This window comes from Rhinolophus ferrumequinum, chromosome 12 (genome assembly GCF_004115265.2).
Source record: "Rhinolophus ferrumequinum isolate MPI-CBG mRhiFer1 chromosome 12, mRhiFer1_v1.p, whole genome shotgun sequence".
Taxonomy (NCBI): Eukaryota; Metazoa; Chordata; class Mammalia; order Chiroptera; family Rhinolophidae; genus Rhinolophus; species Rhinolophus ferrumequinum.
Window position 1 is genome coordinate 23,792,547 of NC_046295.1, and position 16,958 is coordinate 23,809,504.

A 16,958-nucleotide genomic window follows, 5' to 3' on the forward strand; every position below is an offset into this window, starting at 1 on the left:
CGTATTTTAAATAAAGTGAAAATTGTGTTACATTGCCTATCTCTGGGATGTTTTATTTAATAAAAGAAATTTAAGCATTTTAAAATGCAGACACATAACCGTCAACTTAACCTGGTAGGTTCTAAAGCAAGAAGTAATTAGTAAATCATTAAATTTTTATTTCTTATTTGCCCACTGCCTGATTTCTTTAATTCATAGGGACTGATTAAGAACTTCTAGAAAAGAGCATGGATAAAATAATGCCATGTATTAGTGAAGAAACGGATTGAGAAGTCTAGTAATGTCTCCATGGAATTTTTTTCTGGAATTGTAATTGAGTGTGAGTCAATAAAATCTTTTTCAGCATAGAAAGTTACGTAGTGGTGGTATTAGTATTACTGGTGGCATAACAGGGAAGGCAGAGGAAAAGCTAGTTTTATTACCAGAAAGTTGTTCCCTAAGCTCAGTTTCACTATATATTAAGAAATGAAGACTTTTTATATTGCTTTAGTAAAATATTAGGGCTCAGATTCAACTTTTCAAATGTACTAAATATAAATGGCATTTAGCATCTAGTAGAATAATCAGCGCATTAATACCTCTTATTAAAGTTGAAAATGTTTCAACTATTTTGAGTTGGTAAAAAAGTGTAAGTGAAAGACAAGAATGGAAAAAACACTAGTCATTGTTATTGTAAGAATAGTGCTATTTGGGTTAAGAATCATTGATAAATAGAGTTAGCCTAGTTTAAGTAGCATATCTTTATGGACCTGAAGTAGCACTGCTCACATTTTCAGTCTTTCTGGAGAACTCAGCACTTGAGTCAGAATTCCCTACTTTATGGGGCTTCATTGACTTCTGAAATCAGGTCCTGATTTTCTCCCAGGCTTCATTCCACGACTCACCAGTCCTGCTTTTACTTGCAAGAGATTTAGTTTACAGGCTTTAGTTCTGTCTCTATTTTACATCACATCTCTATTTTTGATTTACTGCTTGAAGAGACCTCATGCCAACATGTGGAAATACAACCTCCCTACATGCTTATTGTATGATAGCTGAAAGGCTATACTATCTAAGGTTTATCATCTCTGACAAGTAGTTCTCAGACTTTAGTGTTAGCGAAAGTAGGTAGCTGGGGTATGGTTAAATTGTATCACTGCTTTAACGATGGGGACCAGAATCATTTTTCGTTCTAGAGTTTCTAAGACTAGAAGTAAAACTCATCTTTAAGTTTCCCCTCTCCCACTCCCCTTCAAAGTTATCATTTTTGGAGGTGCTTATATTTGCCAGGCAATTTCTCACTTAAGCATGACAACAGCACTGTGAATTAGTATTTTTATCACCATTTACAGATGGTTAAACTGAAGCTTGAAAAACTGAAATTTGTAGAGCTAATAAGAGGCTGCATTATAATTTGAATGTGGCTCTCTTTTTAATATCTGCATAAAATTACTTTCTACTCTATTGAAATAAACTGAATACCTATGTGATATTTTAAAATTGAATACCTCATTGACTATTAAGGACAGCTATAGCCTGATATTTTAGGTAGAATTATTTAACTTGACCAGTTTTAGAGTAGATAAAATCAAAAGTTAACTAGCTGTATAAATGTTTATATAGTTGTAACTTTCTGTTTTTCAAATTCATATGAAGTGGATATTTTAAAATTTAATATATATACAGAGGATGCAAAAAAAAATGTATACAAGTGGACAGTTTGGTCAACGTTGCTCAAGCTGTAGTTCGCCATAAACAGAAGTGTGTGGATCCTGATGGTGGTAACCACTTTGAGCACCTCTTATAGCTGCAGAAGTCAAACGTGACTTGTGTTCATCTTTTGTTATCGAGTATTACAATTTATATATTGAGTATTACCAATTTAATAGTTTTATCTTTTCTTAAAATGTGTATACATTTTTTTTTTTTGGCATAACCATTTTCTTTTTGCCCTGTGGGGAAAATTTTTTTTTCTTTTTTGGTTTACCCTATAAATTACTGATTGTATTCTTTTAGACATAGCAATATTAAAAATATTTAATTACATTTTATGGTTAAGAATATTTGGGATATTCTTTGTTATCCCCAAATTTCTTGGATTTTTAAACCTAGCATTACTTTTATGCCACATTGATGAGATTTGATTCCACAGTGGTTGTAATGTTGTTGAACTGGATGAAATGTTTATCTCATTTTGGATGCTATGGTTGCAGCGTACCTCTAATAACTATAAATGTAAAGTAGGAGTTTTCCTTGCTTTTAAGCCAGTGAACTCATGGATGACTCATGGATGGTTGACCTGCACTATTACCTAATAACATTACTGACAGAAACTGTTGTGCTGAAACATCAGGAAGCACCCTACAGTCATAGCAGCGTTATTGACCTTGGCCATATTTCAGAACATTTTATTGCATCACATTGAATTCTGCTTGAAATTTTTTTCTCTAGAAGAAGACTGAGTCATTCATTTGCCATTAGTGTAGCAGTTCCTTTACTATCATTCCATATTTTGTGTCTGAGAAACAAAGGTGCAGCCAAGGAGGCCACTTTAAATTAGCTTAAAAAGTTAGAGTAGAAACATTACAGTCGGCAATCTAACAATCATGGACCACAGAAAAGTTTAATCTGGGAGAAAAATAGTTTAAAAATATCTCTTAAGGGGAATGGAAACGTAATGATAATGATTTTGATAATGATAATGATTTTGATGTATTTTTCACATCCTGAGTATGTAATAGTTTCTCATTGCAGTGGTAAGCAGTATGCTTAACAAACTCGTAACTTGTCCTTTATTTCCTGTCTTGGAGAATGGCACCACCTTTCACCTAGTCCCTCAGCCAGAAACTTGGGAACCATCCTAGCCTGTGTGCTTTTGGGTCCAGCTGTTCACCACTCCTGTCAGTTTTACTCATTAAGTTATTAATTGCCTTTATCCAGCATGTCTCCTGTCTTCAGTGTTCTTCTTCACCCCCTCTCCTCTCCAGTCCTCTTGTAAGTTACCATTTTTCGGGTGCTTACCACGTGCCATCAATTCTCATCTGGGTAACCAATAAGCCTAGCTTATTTCATGTAGTCAGTCTTGGAGCTTAATCCATCCACCCAGTTTATTCTGCAAAGTGTTGCTCTTCTTTCCAAAATGCAAATTTCACCATGGCATTCTTCTGCCTAAAATCCTTCAATGGTCTCCCACTGTGTTCAGGGACAAATCCAAACTCATTGGCATGGTTTAACAGTATGCTTCACTCTTAGGTCACTCTCCGCTTGTAAGTCATGAAATAATACCAGAGTCTGTCAGGTCCAGTGAGGGTAAATATCATTTTATTAAACTTTCAGTTCTATATGTCATACGTACAAAGTGTATACTCATATATCTCACCTCTTTCTATGTGTACTGGTAACATTATGAAATATATTTCTTAGAATTGGTTGTGGTTCAAGCAGTTAGACGTATTTTATCCCCTTCTATATGCAATGACTAATCATTTCAGTTTAGTTGGATTTTCCTTATGCTCAGTGAATAAGTCAGGCAGAAAAAGTCGAGAACCGTATGACTTCACTGATATGTGGGATATAAACCGAAAGCAACAAAGGAACAAGACAAACAAAAACCCATAGACACAGACAACAGTTTAGTGGTTAGAGGATAAGGATTACCAGAGGGTAAGGGTAAGTGGTAGAAGAGGGTAAAGGGGGTCAACTATATGGTGATGGAAGAACTGACTCTGGGTGGTGAACACACAAGGTGATGTCTGGATGATGTAGAATTGTACACTTGACACCTGTATAATTTTACTAACCAATGTCACATGAATAAATTTAATTAAAAAAAAAGGAATCCTGATATATCACACAACATGGATGGACCTTGAAAACATGTGCAAGAAGCCAGGCACAACGGACCACATATTGTATGATTTCATCTATATGAAATGCTCAGAATAGGCCAATCTATTGAGACAGAAAGTAGATTAGTGGACACCTAGGGCTGGGGGAGGGAAGGGTGGAGGAAAATGGGAACTGAATGCTAATGTGTACAGGTCTTCTTTTGGGGGTGATGAAAATGTTCTATAATTGATTGTGCTTATAGTTGCACACCTCTATGAATGTATTAAAAACCACCTAATTGATTTTGAGCACAGTTAAAAAAATTATACCTTAATAAATTTGTTTTCAAAAAAAATTGTTTTGTTTTTTTTTTGCCTGTTTTTATACCTTTGTTTATTTGTTTTCTTATTCAGAAGAGCCCCCATTCTTCATTTAGATTTCACTCTCTCTGGAAATCTTTTCCTGAGAACAACTGACCATAAGAAGTACATTTTGTATTGCAACCTAGTACACACATAAATATTCACATAAGTGAAAAACATTCCAGAAACAATATCCTTCTTATATGAGGTGCTTTCTTGTCCCCTTGCCCTCTATCTTACCTTGTCTTATGTGGTATTGATCTTGTCTGTTTACTAGTCTGTCTCCACTGAGGATAGGGCCGCCTCTCTTTTGTACTCATATGTAGTATTTACATATACTATATATAGTATATAGTCAATAGATATTGATTAAATTAATGAAATATTGAAGTGGTGTGTTATCTAGAACTCTTTACAGTATTATTGTTTAAGCTTGAACTGTAGAAACTAACTTTTATGGTTGCTTCTTACAAAAGGATAACTTTTTTCCTTAAACATAAAACATTTAAAACTAAAACTTGCTTCTATTTTACATTCTATGTTTATCAATTGTAATGAGAAAGTTCTAGCCTCACATGGTGATAGATATTACATTGCATTTTGTCATATCAGTGATCTCAGAATTGATTGTCATTTTGTGATTTGTGGTCAGAAAGTTTGATGAAGTCCAAATGCCGGACACATAATGCTAATTTGATTTTATGGGAACTGAGTGGTTTCAAAAGAGAATTTTCATCTATAATGGCAATCAAATGCAGATTTGGGGGGAATGGGGAGATATGAAAGAAGATAATCAGATGGAGTTGAATCATCTTATTTCTGAATTTAAAACTTTGTAATTGACATTTTCATAGTTAGAATATTTAGCTTTCTACAGTTTTGTTCTTTGTGAGAGATAATTGTTTGTTAAACCATTAATAGAGTCTCATGGAGAACTGTTATTGAGAAGAGCTCCATTTGTTGGAATGTAATACAAAGAAAGAATGAATCAAGACAAAACCTCTAAATGCGAGTACCAGAAAAATTGCAACACATCATAGTGAATTTGCAAGTAAGTATTTACTTAATTTTACATGGGAATATATTTCTGAATTATGTGGTGTTGTATCCTTAAAGTCTTATGTTTGGATGCATTTAATAATTGTTCTTCTGCAAAAAAAATTGTAGTTATTTTATTTAAAATTTTTCATATTACATTTGACCTAAACATTTTCTTAAATAAGGCTTTTTCCACAGAGAAAAAAAATCCGTAAGTAATAGAAATTTCAGAAACATCTTTCTGTATTATAAATCTTTGCATGGCTTTACAGCTCATGCTTTTGCACTTCATTTTAAAAAATAACTAATTTTAAAAGCATTTAATATAAGAACAATATGTAGATAAAGAGAGGCTTAAATTAAACATTTTGTTTGTAAGGTTTGTAGTGTCTAATCAGACCCTATACGCTATCTTTATATTTCAGTTGGTGAAAAGAGTTTAGAAGTACATATGTTTATTAATAAACTTAGAAGAACATGTAAATATGTGGAAACCTTCCTTCTCACTGCTCTTTCCTTCCTCAGCCTGGTGGTAACCACTGTTAACTGTTCAGGAGATGTGTTCTTTCTCACACTTTTTTACTATACGTGTACAGAAATTACTTATACATATATTTTTTCCAACAAGAAAATTATGCAAATATTTCTATAACTTTCTTTCCCCTTCCACATTTAATTATGAAAATTTTAACAGGAGAGTTGAAAGAATCAGTGTAACATCTGAATACCCATAACCTACATTCACAACTAATATTTTACTGAACTTCATCACATACTCATTCTCCCTCTGTCCATCTGTCAATCCATTTTAATGTTTTTGGATCCATTTCAAAGTAAATTGCAGGTATCAGTATACCTCCTCCCCCTGCTCCCCAATACTTCAGCATACATATCATTAACTAGAGTTCAGTGCTGGTTTACAGGGTTTTTTAAAAGATAAATTTACATACCATGAAATGCACCAATTTTACATGTGTGTTTCCTGAGTTTTGACAGTTCATAACCTGTGTATCCCAAACTCAAATCAAGATAGAGGTCTTTATCAGCACTGCAGAAAATTCCCTATGCCTTTCCTAGGCGATCTTTCTCCTCCCCTCCCTTTAGGAAACCACTGTTAAGATTTTTCTGACTGCCATAGACTTTCCCTATGGAATTTATTTTTTCTCACTCAATACTATGTGTGGGTAGCCATATGCAGATCTAGGCTACCTCCTTCTTTCTCTTCTGTTTTTCTTTTAAAGTTGCAATGGTTTGGAAATAGTCTGCACTATGAATGTGTTGTAATTGATTTGATCAGTCCCTTCCCTCTACATGGATATTTAGGTTGTGCCATATTTTTGTGATTATAAAAAGTGCTGTACATCCTTGTATGTATATGTACCTGTACACTCTAGTGAGTATTTTGTAGGTATTACTAGAAATAAAACTCTAAGAGTTTGACATTGTAATAGATACTACCGAATTGCCCTCCAAATGATTGTATCAATAATGTATAAGTGTCCTTTTCCCTCTGCCTGCTCACCATTGGATTTCATCTATCTTTCTAAAATTTTGTCAATAAAAAGGATGAAAATATACCTAGTTATTTCACATTTTCCTAATCACTAGTGACTAGTCATTGGCTTTTTTTCTTTTGTGAATTGCCTCTCAAAGTATGTACTTTATATGCCTCTTATCAGTTATATGTTACTTTATTTTTTTCCAGGGATGCTTTGGCTTTTAATTTTGTTCTTGGTGTGTTTTCAGAACTTTTTTCTTTATGTGGTTAAACTTGGCTTATGGGTCTTGTTTGTGAAAACCTTCCTCTTTCCAAGATTATAAAACTACATGCTATTTTCTTCTACTAGTTTTGCTTTTTATTTGGAATTTAGAACAGAAAGAAAAATCACTGTCTATGGGGTGCCAGGAAAATTTTTATATGGAGAGTGAGATTCAAATTGACCTTAAAGTATGAGTTGAATTTAGAGTAAGCAAAATGGTAAGGATATTTCAGATAGGAGAAGTGAAATGGGAGAGGGAATATATTTTTCATATTCATGGAAAAGTAATAGACCACTGGCTAAGGTGGAGAGTCCGATAAAACTGTAAGTTTAGAGATAGATGTTTGACTAGATTTCTTGTAAATTATTTTGGATAACTTTTATCATTTCCTAAAGTCTGCATTCTGATGGTATAGTTTTCTGTTGTATGCTTGTTTTCTGTCACTTTTTATAATGACTTGAGTATTCTTCCTGAGGAAAATGTGTGGTGAAATTATAGTTGCCTGAAAAGGCAAAAAAGGAAAGGTGGTTTCCTACCAGAATAGTTTGAACATTATAAAATTCACATAGTCCAGTTTATTAGAGTTGAATTATGATTTCTTTTAAAAAAAAGTTTGTGCTGTAGTAATTTACATCATTAAAGAAGTTAGTCACAGCACTCAAGATTGCAATCTTAAAAAATGTTGAAGTACCAGTATGTCCACTTAGTTACATCAAAGTTTGAGTTATGAGTTCACCATTTAATATACAAATTAATATGTTGGAATCTCTAGCTAATGAAAGTATTTTACAAATGCCACACTTAAGACGGAGTAGCAGCATGTGTTCAGTTCAGTTCAGTTGTTGCTCAGGATGTGTAATAGTTTCTGTTCAACCATTAGCCACGCCTGGTGGATATTAACTGAGTGGAGCCAACCTGCAACTCTACCAGTTACGTGTTTCTGGTTGTAATCTGATTTGGAGCTCTTGGGAGACTACTGTTTTCCTCTCTACAATCCAATTGTAAAGATGATGTGGCACTAATATTCACTAATCAGGTATTTGAAAAATATATTCAACATCTTATTTGTTTACTGTTTTATTTTTCTATCTTTTGCTCACTTTTCCTTGGGGATGCTTGTTCTTTCAGAGTTTGTTGTCTATGTATATTTCCATCTAGGAAAAACGATTTTTAACTGTCCTTTTCACTATCTAATATTTTCTGTTGTGAAGAATCTCTTCTAGTGATAAGAAAAATTCGTTATCCTCTGGTAGAGGAGAATAAAAATAGAGTTCAAAACCTAAATATTTGATCATTTTGCTGCTTGTTTTGCTTTTTCCCTTGTTTGCTTTTCTGTTTCTAATACTAACAAATTTAGAAATAAGTAATGAAATTACTCTGCTCTATATAATTATTGTCGATCATAGTCTGTTGGTTAGTCCTGAATGGAAGGAACTGAAACATTAAATGAAAGAAGGCACATGAAGTTAACAATATTAAAACATGTTGAGAGACAGAGCGTTTAGTCATTTCTGTTATCACTTGATGGTTGGCAAGACTGTAAAAATAGACATTCTTTTCAATGTTTGTGTTTTTAGCTATGTAGATAGCTTAATTGTATTTGAACTCCCTTAGTGTTTAAAATAATACCTAGCAAATTAAATAGCAAGCTTTATTCTCTGTGACTTTCCTTATTTAAATGATGCTGATAGGTCTTTTACTTTTCTAATTGAAAGGTAATGAAGTTCAACTTTTACTTTTTTTAAAGACTTAGGCACTATTGGCATTTTAGACTTCATATGTAAGTACTAATTTAGACCATACCTGATTTAAACAGTTGGGTGTTGTTGCATTTGAGCTGTCTTTTTCCTGCTGCCCCAATACTTGTAGGTTCTGAGGATGATAGCAAAGGGGTAGTCTTTGAAAACTAAATAACCCATAATCTTTTTTCCTTTGTTCTGGTAGCTTTATAGCTTTAAAGAACATTGGCAAGGCCTGTAAGAGATGATACTCTGAGGCTCTTCATCTGATGATAAATTATTCTTAGCATGAAATAGTCTGGGATATAAACTGAAAATTTGGGAGTCATTCTTGACTCTTTTCTCTGTGACCCCTAATATCCAATCAATTAATAAAACTTACTGGTTTGATTGTGACTATTTCTTCAGTTTAGCTCTTCTCCAAAACTAACTTTGGCTTTTGTCTTCTCTTAGCTTAACTGATCTCAGTCTTTAATTTTACCCTCCACACCAGAGCTTCAATAATTGATTTAAAGTATACCCATACTGTTCATTATGTGAACCCCCTGCTTCAGTAGCTTTCCAGTGCCTAAGACTGCAGTCTTAACATCCTGATATGGCATCTTTGTATCCTTCATGATGTAGCCCCTTCTTTCTCATCGCTCACTGTCCATTGAAAGCTTTGTGATTTATGATGGCAGTTTGTCATACCTCCTACAATTTTTATTCTTGTGTACCTCCTGCTCTGCCTTCTGTTTGCAGCATTATTGTCACTTTTCAGTGCTTGGATAACTTTTGCTCTGTCTTTTAAGACTGAACTCAGGTATTACCCCCTTCAGAAAGTCTTGCCTTGGTTTTAACTAGTCCCCATCTTTTGTGCCACTACTAACATCTTGTCCACGTTTCTGGAACTTATCATATTATTTAAACCCATTTAATGACTTGCCCCCCATTAGACTGTTAGTTTCTTTAAGCAGAAACCATGTCTTACTCATCACTGTATCTACAATGTGTATATTGGAGGCTCAGTGAACATTTGTTGAACTGAGTTCAACTCATTGCTGCAACATTACAGTCTTAGTGAAGCTCCTGGTTAAGTGGTTCCTAGATACCAGTCAGCTGTATAAGATACAATTGTGGAGCATTTGAAAATATTTTATTGTTTTCGAGCTTTACTCCATAGAGAATTATGATTCAATAATCTGGAATGGGGCCTGGGAATAAGTATTTTTAAAATAGTTCCTCAGTTGATTCTATTTTGCTTACAGGTTTGAGAAACATTATCCTAGTTTATTATTGTATTATTCCATTGTATTTTATGTAAAAGGTGCCCCATAGATCTCATATAGTAATTTATTGTTTAAGCTTTGTAAGTTACATTTAAAGTATGGATATTTTTTAAGTCACTTTTTTGGTACCATAGATACAGAGGTATCTTAACTTTAAGTCTCTCAGTGGGAGGTCTGTTAGCATTTTGTTAACTGAGAAAAGTCCCATTTAAATAGGTGTCTTCTTGAGTTGATAGTAATAAGAATAGTTGGTCTTCATTCCATTAATTTAAATATTTTAGGCAATTTGTAATTACTTTTTATTATAATTTTTCAAAACAATTTTTAAGCTTTTTATTATGGTTTAAAATTGCACAAATCTTTACAGTTCAGTGAATTTTTACATATGTATATACCCCATAAAGCGCTACCCAGGTCAAGATATAGAATATTTTTAACCCCTCAAATTTTCCCTCGTGTCCCTTTCCAGTTAATAAAAACCCCTCCCACTACAAGATTACCATTATTTTGACTTGAATGCCCATCAGTTAGTCTTATGATTAAAACTACAAAAAATTTTATGCATATGTATCTTTTGGTGGGTATTTTCACTCATTGCTCTTGGGTTTACACATGGCATTGCTGGGTTAAGGACAGGCTTGTGTTGAACTTCAGAAGGTGGTGCCAATTTATGTTCTCTGAAAGCAATTCATACTGAAAATTGAAATTAAAGTATTTGAAACTTGTGAAATTTGAATATTTTGAAACTTCTCTTTGTTTTCCAAAGTATTTTATTTTGTCAAAAATATGCAAAGAAAACTCAACAAGCATCCTTTAATAGTTGCCAGTAATGTAGTTTTGTTTTAGTAAAATAATTTTTTCTATATCAGTAACTTTTTTCTTTTTTCTCTCTCCTAGGATCATCGTTCCGTGTGGGTTGGCAGGCAGTTGTAGGACTGCAAAATGGGTCTCCGGATTCACTTTGTTGTTGACCCACATGGTTGGTGCTGCATGGGTTTGATTGTCTTTGTCTGGTTATACAATATTGTTATAATTCCCCAAATTGTCCTCTTTCCTCACTATGAAGAAGGACATATTCCAGGCATATTAATAATAAGTAAGTTTCTAGGTCTTTATTTATTTCTTTATGTAATTAAAGATTTTCCTCATTGCGAATGTTTTCGGAGCACAGTGTTACTATGATAACCTTTCTTTTAATATTGTTAGTACTATTAATATAAGTTATTTACTGCACTGTGAAAGTTTTAAAAAATAATGGCCTTCATATATATTTTGCAGGGTTAGATAAATGTGATATCTTTACATCTAACTCTGAAAAATGTATACAGATCATTTTGTTTTAAAAAACTGGTACAACAGTGCTAATTTGTATGTGGGTGTATTTTTAATGTTTCTGTTATGCACTTACTGCAAATGTAGGAGTTTGAAGAACGAAGATGGTATACATTACTGAGAAATGAGATTTTCATGATATGGATATTACTGACTATGATGTCGATTATAACACTTTGAACTTCTGGATAATTATTTTCTGCTATATCTTTGGTGGTGGCTTGCTTATAATTAAAAGCATAAGTTTGAAATGACATATTTTATATGTTACATGGCATTTACAGTTTCCATGTACATGATGTCATTTTGACCTCCTAAGAGCTCTACGAAATATAACCTCTGTTATACAAATGATCAAGCCGACCATATACAATGCATTCAGTCCTGGAGTTAGCACTTGAACTAAGTTTCCTATTACATGTGAGTGCCATCTTCCCCCCCACCCAACAAAATGCCTATATCTTACTCATTATTCATTTAAAAGGGGAAATTATGATGAATGAATATATTTTTCTCTTACAGTTATTTTTTTCTAATTTTTTGTTTTAAATATTTTTTAAAAGTTTCTAGATTTTTTATTTTCAAATTAAAAACATTAAGATCTATTGAAAAGGGCAATTGAAAAATTACTCAAAGTAATTTTGTGTGTGTGTGTGTAATTTTTAAAAAAAATAAATTTTATTGGGGAGTATTGGGGAACAGTATGTTTCTCAGCTTCAAGTTGTTGTCCTTCAATCTAGTTGTGGAGGGCACAGCTCACTGGCCCATGTGGAAATCGAATCGGCAACCCTGTTGTTCATAGCTCACACACTAACCAACTGAGCTATCCGGCCTCCCCACTCAAAGTAATTTTGAAGATAGCCAGTTTTAAGTTAATGAAAAAGTTTAACTGTTGAGCAGGTTTAAAAATGCTACTTTGATTCTTTCAAATATAGTACATGTAGTAATTAAAAGGGAACCCATTTATACTGTTATTGATAGGGAATCTCTGTTAATATAAAATCTGATTTATAGCAAGTTTATCAGTTATTATCATGCAAAGAAATATTTAAAAGTGGTACATTTAAGGTAGTCCTCTTGGCAATATTATTTGATGAATGTAAATAATCATTTAATTTTTCCATCGTATCTCTTGAAAATTATTTATCTTGATGGTATGAAAATATACGTGTAAATTTTCAATATGCTTGTTGATAAAATGTTTTGAAGCATAAATGGCTAATTTTATTTATTTCTTTATTTCATAGTATTCTATGGCATTGCCATATTTTGTCTGGTTGCCTTAGTAAGGGCCTCAATAACTGATCCAGGAAGACTCCCTGAGAACCCTAAGATTCCACATGGAGGTATGGTACTACTCAGATTTATTAATTTTACTATGCCAGAATTATTATCTTTATTAATATATTTTATTACCTTTAGTATGTATTAGTTATATGTCTTCTAAAAAACACAACATTTAAGTTTTTTCTCAAATGTCTTCTTTCCAAACTTCTCTATTTAGGATAGCAAATCCCAGCTGACTCATATCCCCCACTCCTTGGCTGTCCTTTTCAGTATACTTGTGCTTTCATTTATCTCTTCTCCTGTAGCTCCGTATAACCTCTGTGAGGGTATAGAGCTGTTGTTTTGTTTTTTTTATTTGTTCAGTGCTGTATCTTTAGTGCCTGGAAATGGTCTCTGTCACTTAATAGATGCTGTGTATATATTTGTTAAATTATACATAGTTATCTGATAAATTATATTTTTATTTACCAAAGGAATTTTTTGATAGTGCCACTTACCTCATGATGCAATAAATATACTATTGCTTATAGTAAATTATGCAGTATTATGATGTATTGCCTATATATCTCGAAGTTCTAACAATTCAGTGAAAATTTTGAAAGCCTTTTATTCTAGTTTCAATTGAAGGTAACTTTTAATTATCTTATTTTATAGTAACTGTTCTCACCACAAAAATGAATTGAAAATGCATTGCTTATTTTATTACATGCCGATATAGGAAACCTCATTTACCTGTTTTCCTGAGTTTCACTTTTTGAACATTTGCTCTGTGAGCTTTGAAAACTCGCTGTACTTCCTTCTATTAAGAAATCTATATGTCTTTGTTGTACATTATAGAACCAGAATACTTTGTACAGTAATTGAGTGGTTTCCAAACTTTCTGCATGTTAGAATCATCTGGGGAGCTTTTAATACAGTGTCCTGATCACATCCCATAGTAATTAAATTGCCATGTGTGGGGGGGTGGGACCAGCTATCAATCAGGATTTTTGGAATCCCAAGTGATTCAATGTGTAGCAAAGTTTGGGAGCCATTAATTCATTCCAAAATTAGTGGTAAGTCATTTATAGAGCCTCCGTTGAGTTTCCCTTTTTTTTTTTTTTTAAAGAGTGATTTTTATTGGGGAAAGGGAACAGGACTTTATTGGGGAACAGTGTGTACTTCCAGGACTTTTTTCCAAGTCAAGTTGTTGTCCATTCAATCTTAGTTGTGGAGGGTGCCGTTCAGCTTCAAGTTGTTGTCCTTTGTCCTTTCAGTCTTAGTTGTGGAGGGCGCAGCTCAGCTCCAGGTCCAGTTGCCGTTGCTAGTTGCAGGGGGCACTGCCCACCATCCCTTGCGGGACTCCAGGAGTTGAACTGGCAACCTTGTGGTTGAGAGCCCACTGGACCATGTGGGAATCGAACCAGCAGCCTTCGGAGTTAGGAGCAAGGAGCTCCAACAGCCTGAGCCACCGGGCTGGCCCCCTCTGTTGAGTTTCTGATTACTGTTTTTTGAGACCCAATTATTTAGGGGCTTGCTTGGCCATGCGTGTTTAATGATTAAATAGGGATGGTATGACACTGATGTTTACTTAGCTGTAGAAGTTTCTGAAAACTGTGTTGAATATTTAGGTTTGATGAACTTACGGAATCAGTATCACTGTCACTTAGCAGTTTGTGTGTGTGTGTGTGTGTGTGTGTGTGTGTGTGTGTGTGTGTTGTGTGTACACACTTGCACGCACCTGTGTTTGGGGGTAGCACTCTGATTTGTATAAAATCTTTCTTCTCAACTAGCTTAAACCAAAGGCTCTAAAATATAGATACCTGTATTGTCTACTTCAACTCTAAAACTTTCTGATGAAATCTTTTAGTTCGCAGTGGCCAAACACTCAATACCTACTTATGTCAGATACTGCAAATCAGTAAATGGGGCCACGTAGGAATTATTTCATATTGAAAGTTTCATATCTTATCTAAAGACAGCAGCTACTACTCAGCTAGAGGGTTTATACCATGAAGAAAGAAAAGGAGAAGACTAAGAAATGGTTTATAGATATATGTATAGGGTAGGTTATAATGGATGGATTTTTTTCTTGCTGTACCAGCAAAAACATAGATGATGCTTTACATTTTTAGATTTTTACAATAGTGATTTTTTTTCTTTGCTTTTTAACCACGTAAGGGTGTGTGTGTGTGTGTGCTCATGCATGTGAGTGAAAATGAGGTATTTCTCATTTTACATACTTGTATAGTATCTTAAATTTAGCCAAAGGAAGAGCTCAAGCTCTTTGTTTAAATAAATTTATGGTCCAGACCATACATCAGCAAACTTTTCTTTACTGTAAAGTGCCAGATAGTAAATATTTTTAGCTTTAAGGACCATACAGTCTCTGTCACAACTCTTCTGCTCAGCCATTGTAGCAAAAGCATCACGTATTAGATACTACGTAAATGAATGTGCCTAGGTGTGTTCAAATAAAACTTTATTTATGGGCATTGAAATTTGAATTTCATGGTTTTTATATACCACAAATAACAATAATAATAATAATAATAATAATAATAATTATTATTATTATTATTTTCAATCATTTAAAATTTCAAAACCATTCTTAGCTCATGGGTCACACAAATACAGGTCCTGGCCTGGATTTGCCTGTGGACTGTAGTTTGCGAACCTGAGAATTACGGACTTTCTCTGACTATAGGCAAATGCACTCTTCTGTTCTTAGGGTATAACATTTTCAGTCTGAAATAAAGAATTTTATTATTTAGAATATTTTGCTAAAATTGCCAGTAATAAATATACTGTATTTATGTTTTAAGGGACTGGTTTAAGGACATAAAGTTTTTATGTTGTCTTCTAATGAAAATTGGCTCATTGAGGCGACTCTCCTTTTTTACTATATTTCATGCAGTATGTGAATACAAAGTCTTAACATTTGGGATGTTTGGGAGTGTCTAGTAAGGTGGAAAAAAATGTGATATGCTTGTGACATTGTTTTTTGCTACGTATGAAATGAATTTCCATTTTATTTACAGTTAAATAATGCTGGTTTAACTGTATCTAAATTAAACCTTAATATTGTTGCTCTCTCACATTTTTATTAAAATGAGACCTGTAAGTAAAAAATGAAAGAGGGTTTTTTAAATTAAAATTTATTGGGGTGACACTGGTCAACAGAACTAGATAGGTCTCAAGTGTACAATTCTATAATACATCATCTGTATATTGCATTATGTGTTCACCACCCAGAGTCAGTTGTCCTTCTGTCACCATATATTTGAGCCCCTTTACACTCTTCTACCACCCCTCTCCCCCCTTACCCTCTGGTAACCACTAAACTGTTGTCTGTGTCTATGAGTTTTTGTTTATTTGTTTGTTTTGTTCCTTTAGTTTTATATCCCACACATGAGTGAAGTCATATGGTTCTCGATTTTTCTGACTTATTTCATTTAGCATAATAATCTCAAGATCCATCCATGTTGTCACAAATGGCAGTATTTCATCTTTTCTTATGGCAGAGTAGTATTCCATTGTGATGTATACCACATCTTCTTTCTCCAATCATCTGTCAAAAGACACTTGGATTGTTTCCATGTCTTGGCCACTGTAAATAATGCTGCAGTGAATGTCGGAGTACATATATCTTTACAGATAAATGTTTTCAGATTTTTTGGGTAGATACCCAGGAAAGGGATTGCTGGGTTGTATGGTAATTCTGTTCTTAATTTTTTGAGGAACCTCCACACTGCCTTCCATAGCGGCTGCACCAGTTTGCATTTCCACCAACAGTGTATGAAGGTTCCTTTTTGTCCACAGCCTCTCCAACACTTATTATTTGTCTTGTTGATAATAGCCATTCTAACATGTGTGAGGTGATATCTCTTTGTGGTTTTTGATTTGTATTTCCCTACTAGCTAGTGAAGTTGAGCATTTTTCATATATCTGTTGGCCGTTTGTATGTCTTCTTGAGAGAAGTTTCTGTTCATGTCCTCGGCCCATTTTTTAATTAGATTGTTTGTCCTTTGTTGTTGGGTTGTATGAGTTCGTTATGTATATATTTTGGATATTAGCCCCTTATCAGAAGCGTTGTTTGCAAATAACTTCTCCCATTTGGTTGGTTGCCTCTTAGTTTTGTTGATGGTTTCTTTTGCTGTGCAGAAGCAAGAGGACTTTATTTTAAAATGAGATTTTAAATGTGAAAATCTCAACTTTTGTATTATTGGAACAACCAGTTAATTCGCTATAGATTTTATTTAGAATTTATTGATTTCTTTAGAGACATCTACAGCAGAATGTTTTTTCAACTTTATTATATAAAGTTCCAATACACTTATTTTACTCCTGGACACTAAACTAAAATAATGCAATTAAAATAGTGT

The 16,958-nt window shown here is 33.6% G+C and overlaps 1 protein-coding gene across 8 annotated transcripts in view; it reads left to right on the forward strand.

Moving 5' to 3' along the window:
- ZDHHC21 (zinc finger DHHC-type palmitoyltransferase 21) overlaps positions 1-16,958 on the forward strand; it is a 61,583-nt gene that overhangs the window by 1,999 nt on the left and 42,626 nt on the right. For 3 of the 8 annotated variants that reach the window (XM_033123555.1, XM_033123557.1, XM_033123556.1), the window contains exons 2-6: positions 4,221-4,377; positions 5,091-5,220; positions 7,849-8,004; positions 10,873-11,071; positions 12,555-12,653. In XM_033123555.1, the coding sequence (XP_032979446.1) occupies positions 10,918-11,071; positions 12,555-12,653 (253 nt within the window). In that variant the 5' untranslated portion in view covers positions 4,221-4,377; positions 5,091-5,220; positions 7,849-8,004; positions 10,873-10,917. The remainder of the gene's footprint in view (positions 1-4,220; positions 4,378-5,090; positions 5,221-7,848; positions 8,005-10,872; positions 11,072-12,554; positions 12,654-16,958) is intronic. The other 5 variants (XM_033123559.1, XM_033123560.1, XM_033123558.1 and 2 more) reach the window with 3 other exon arrangements.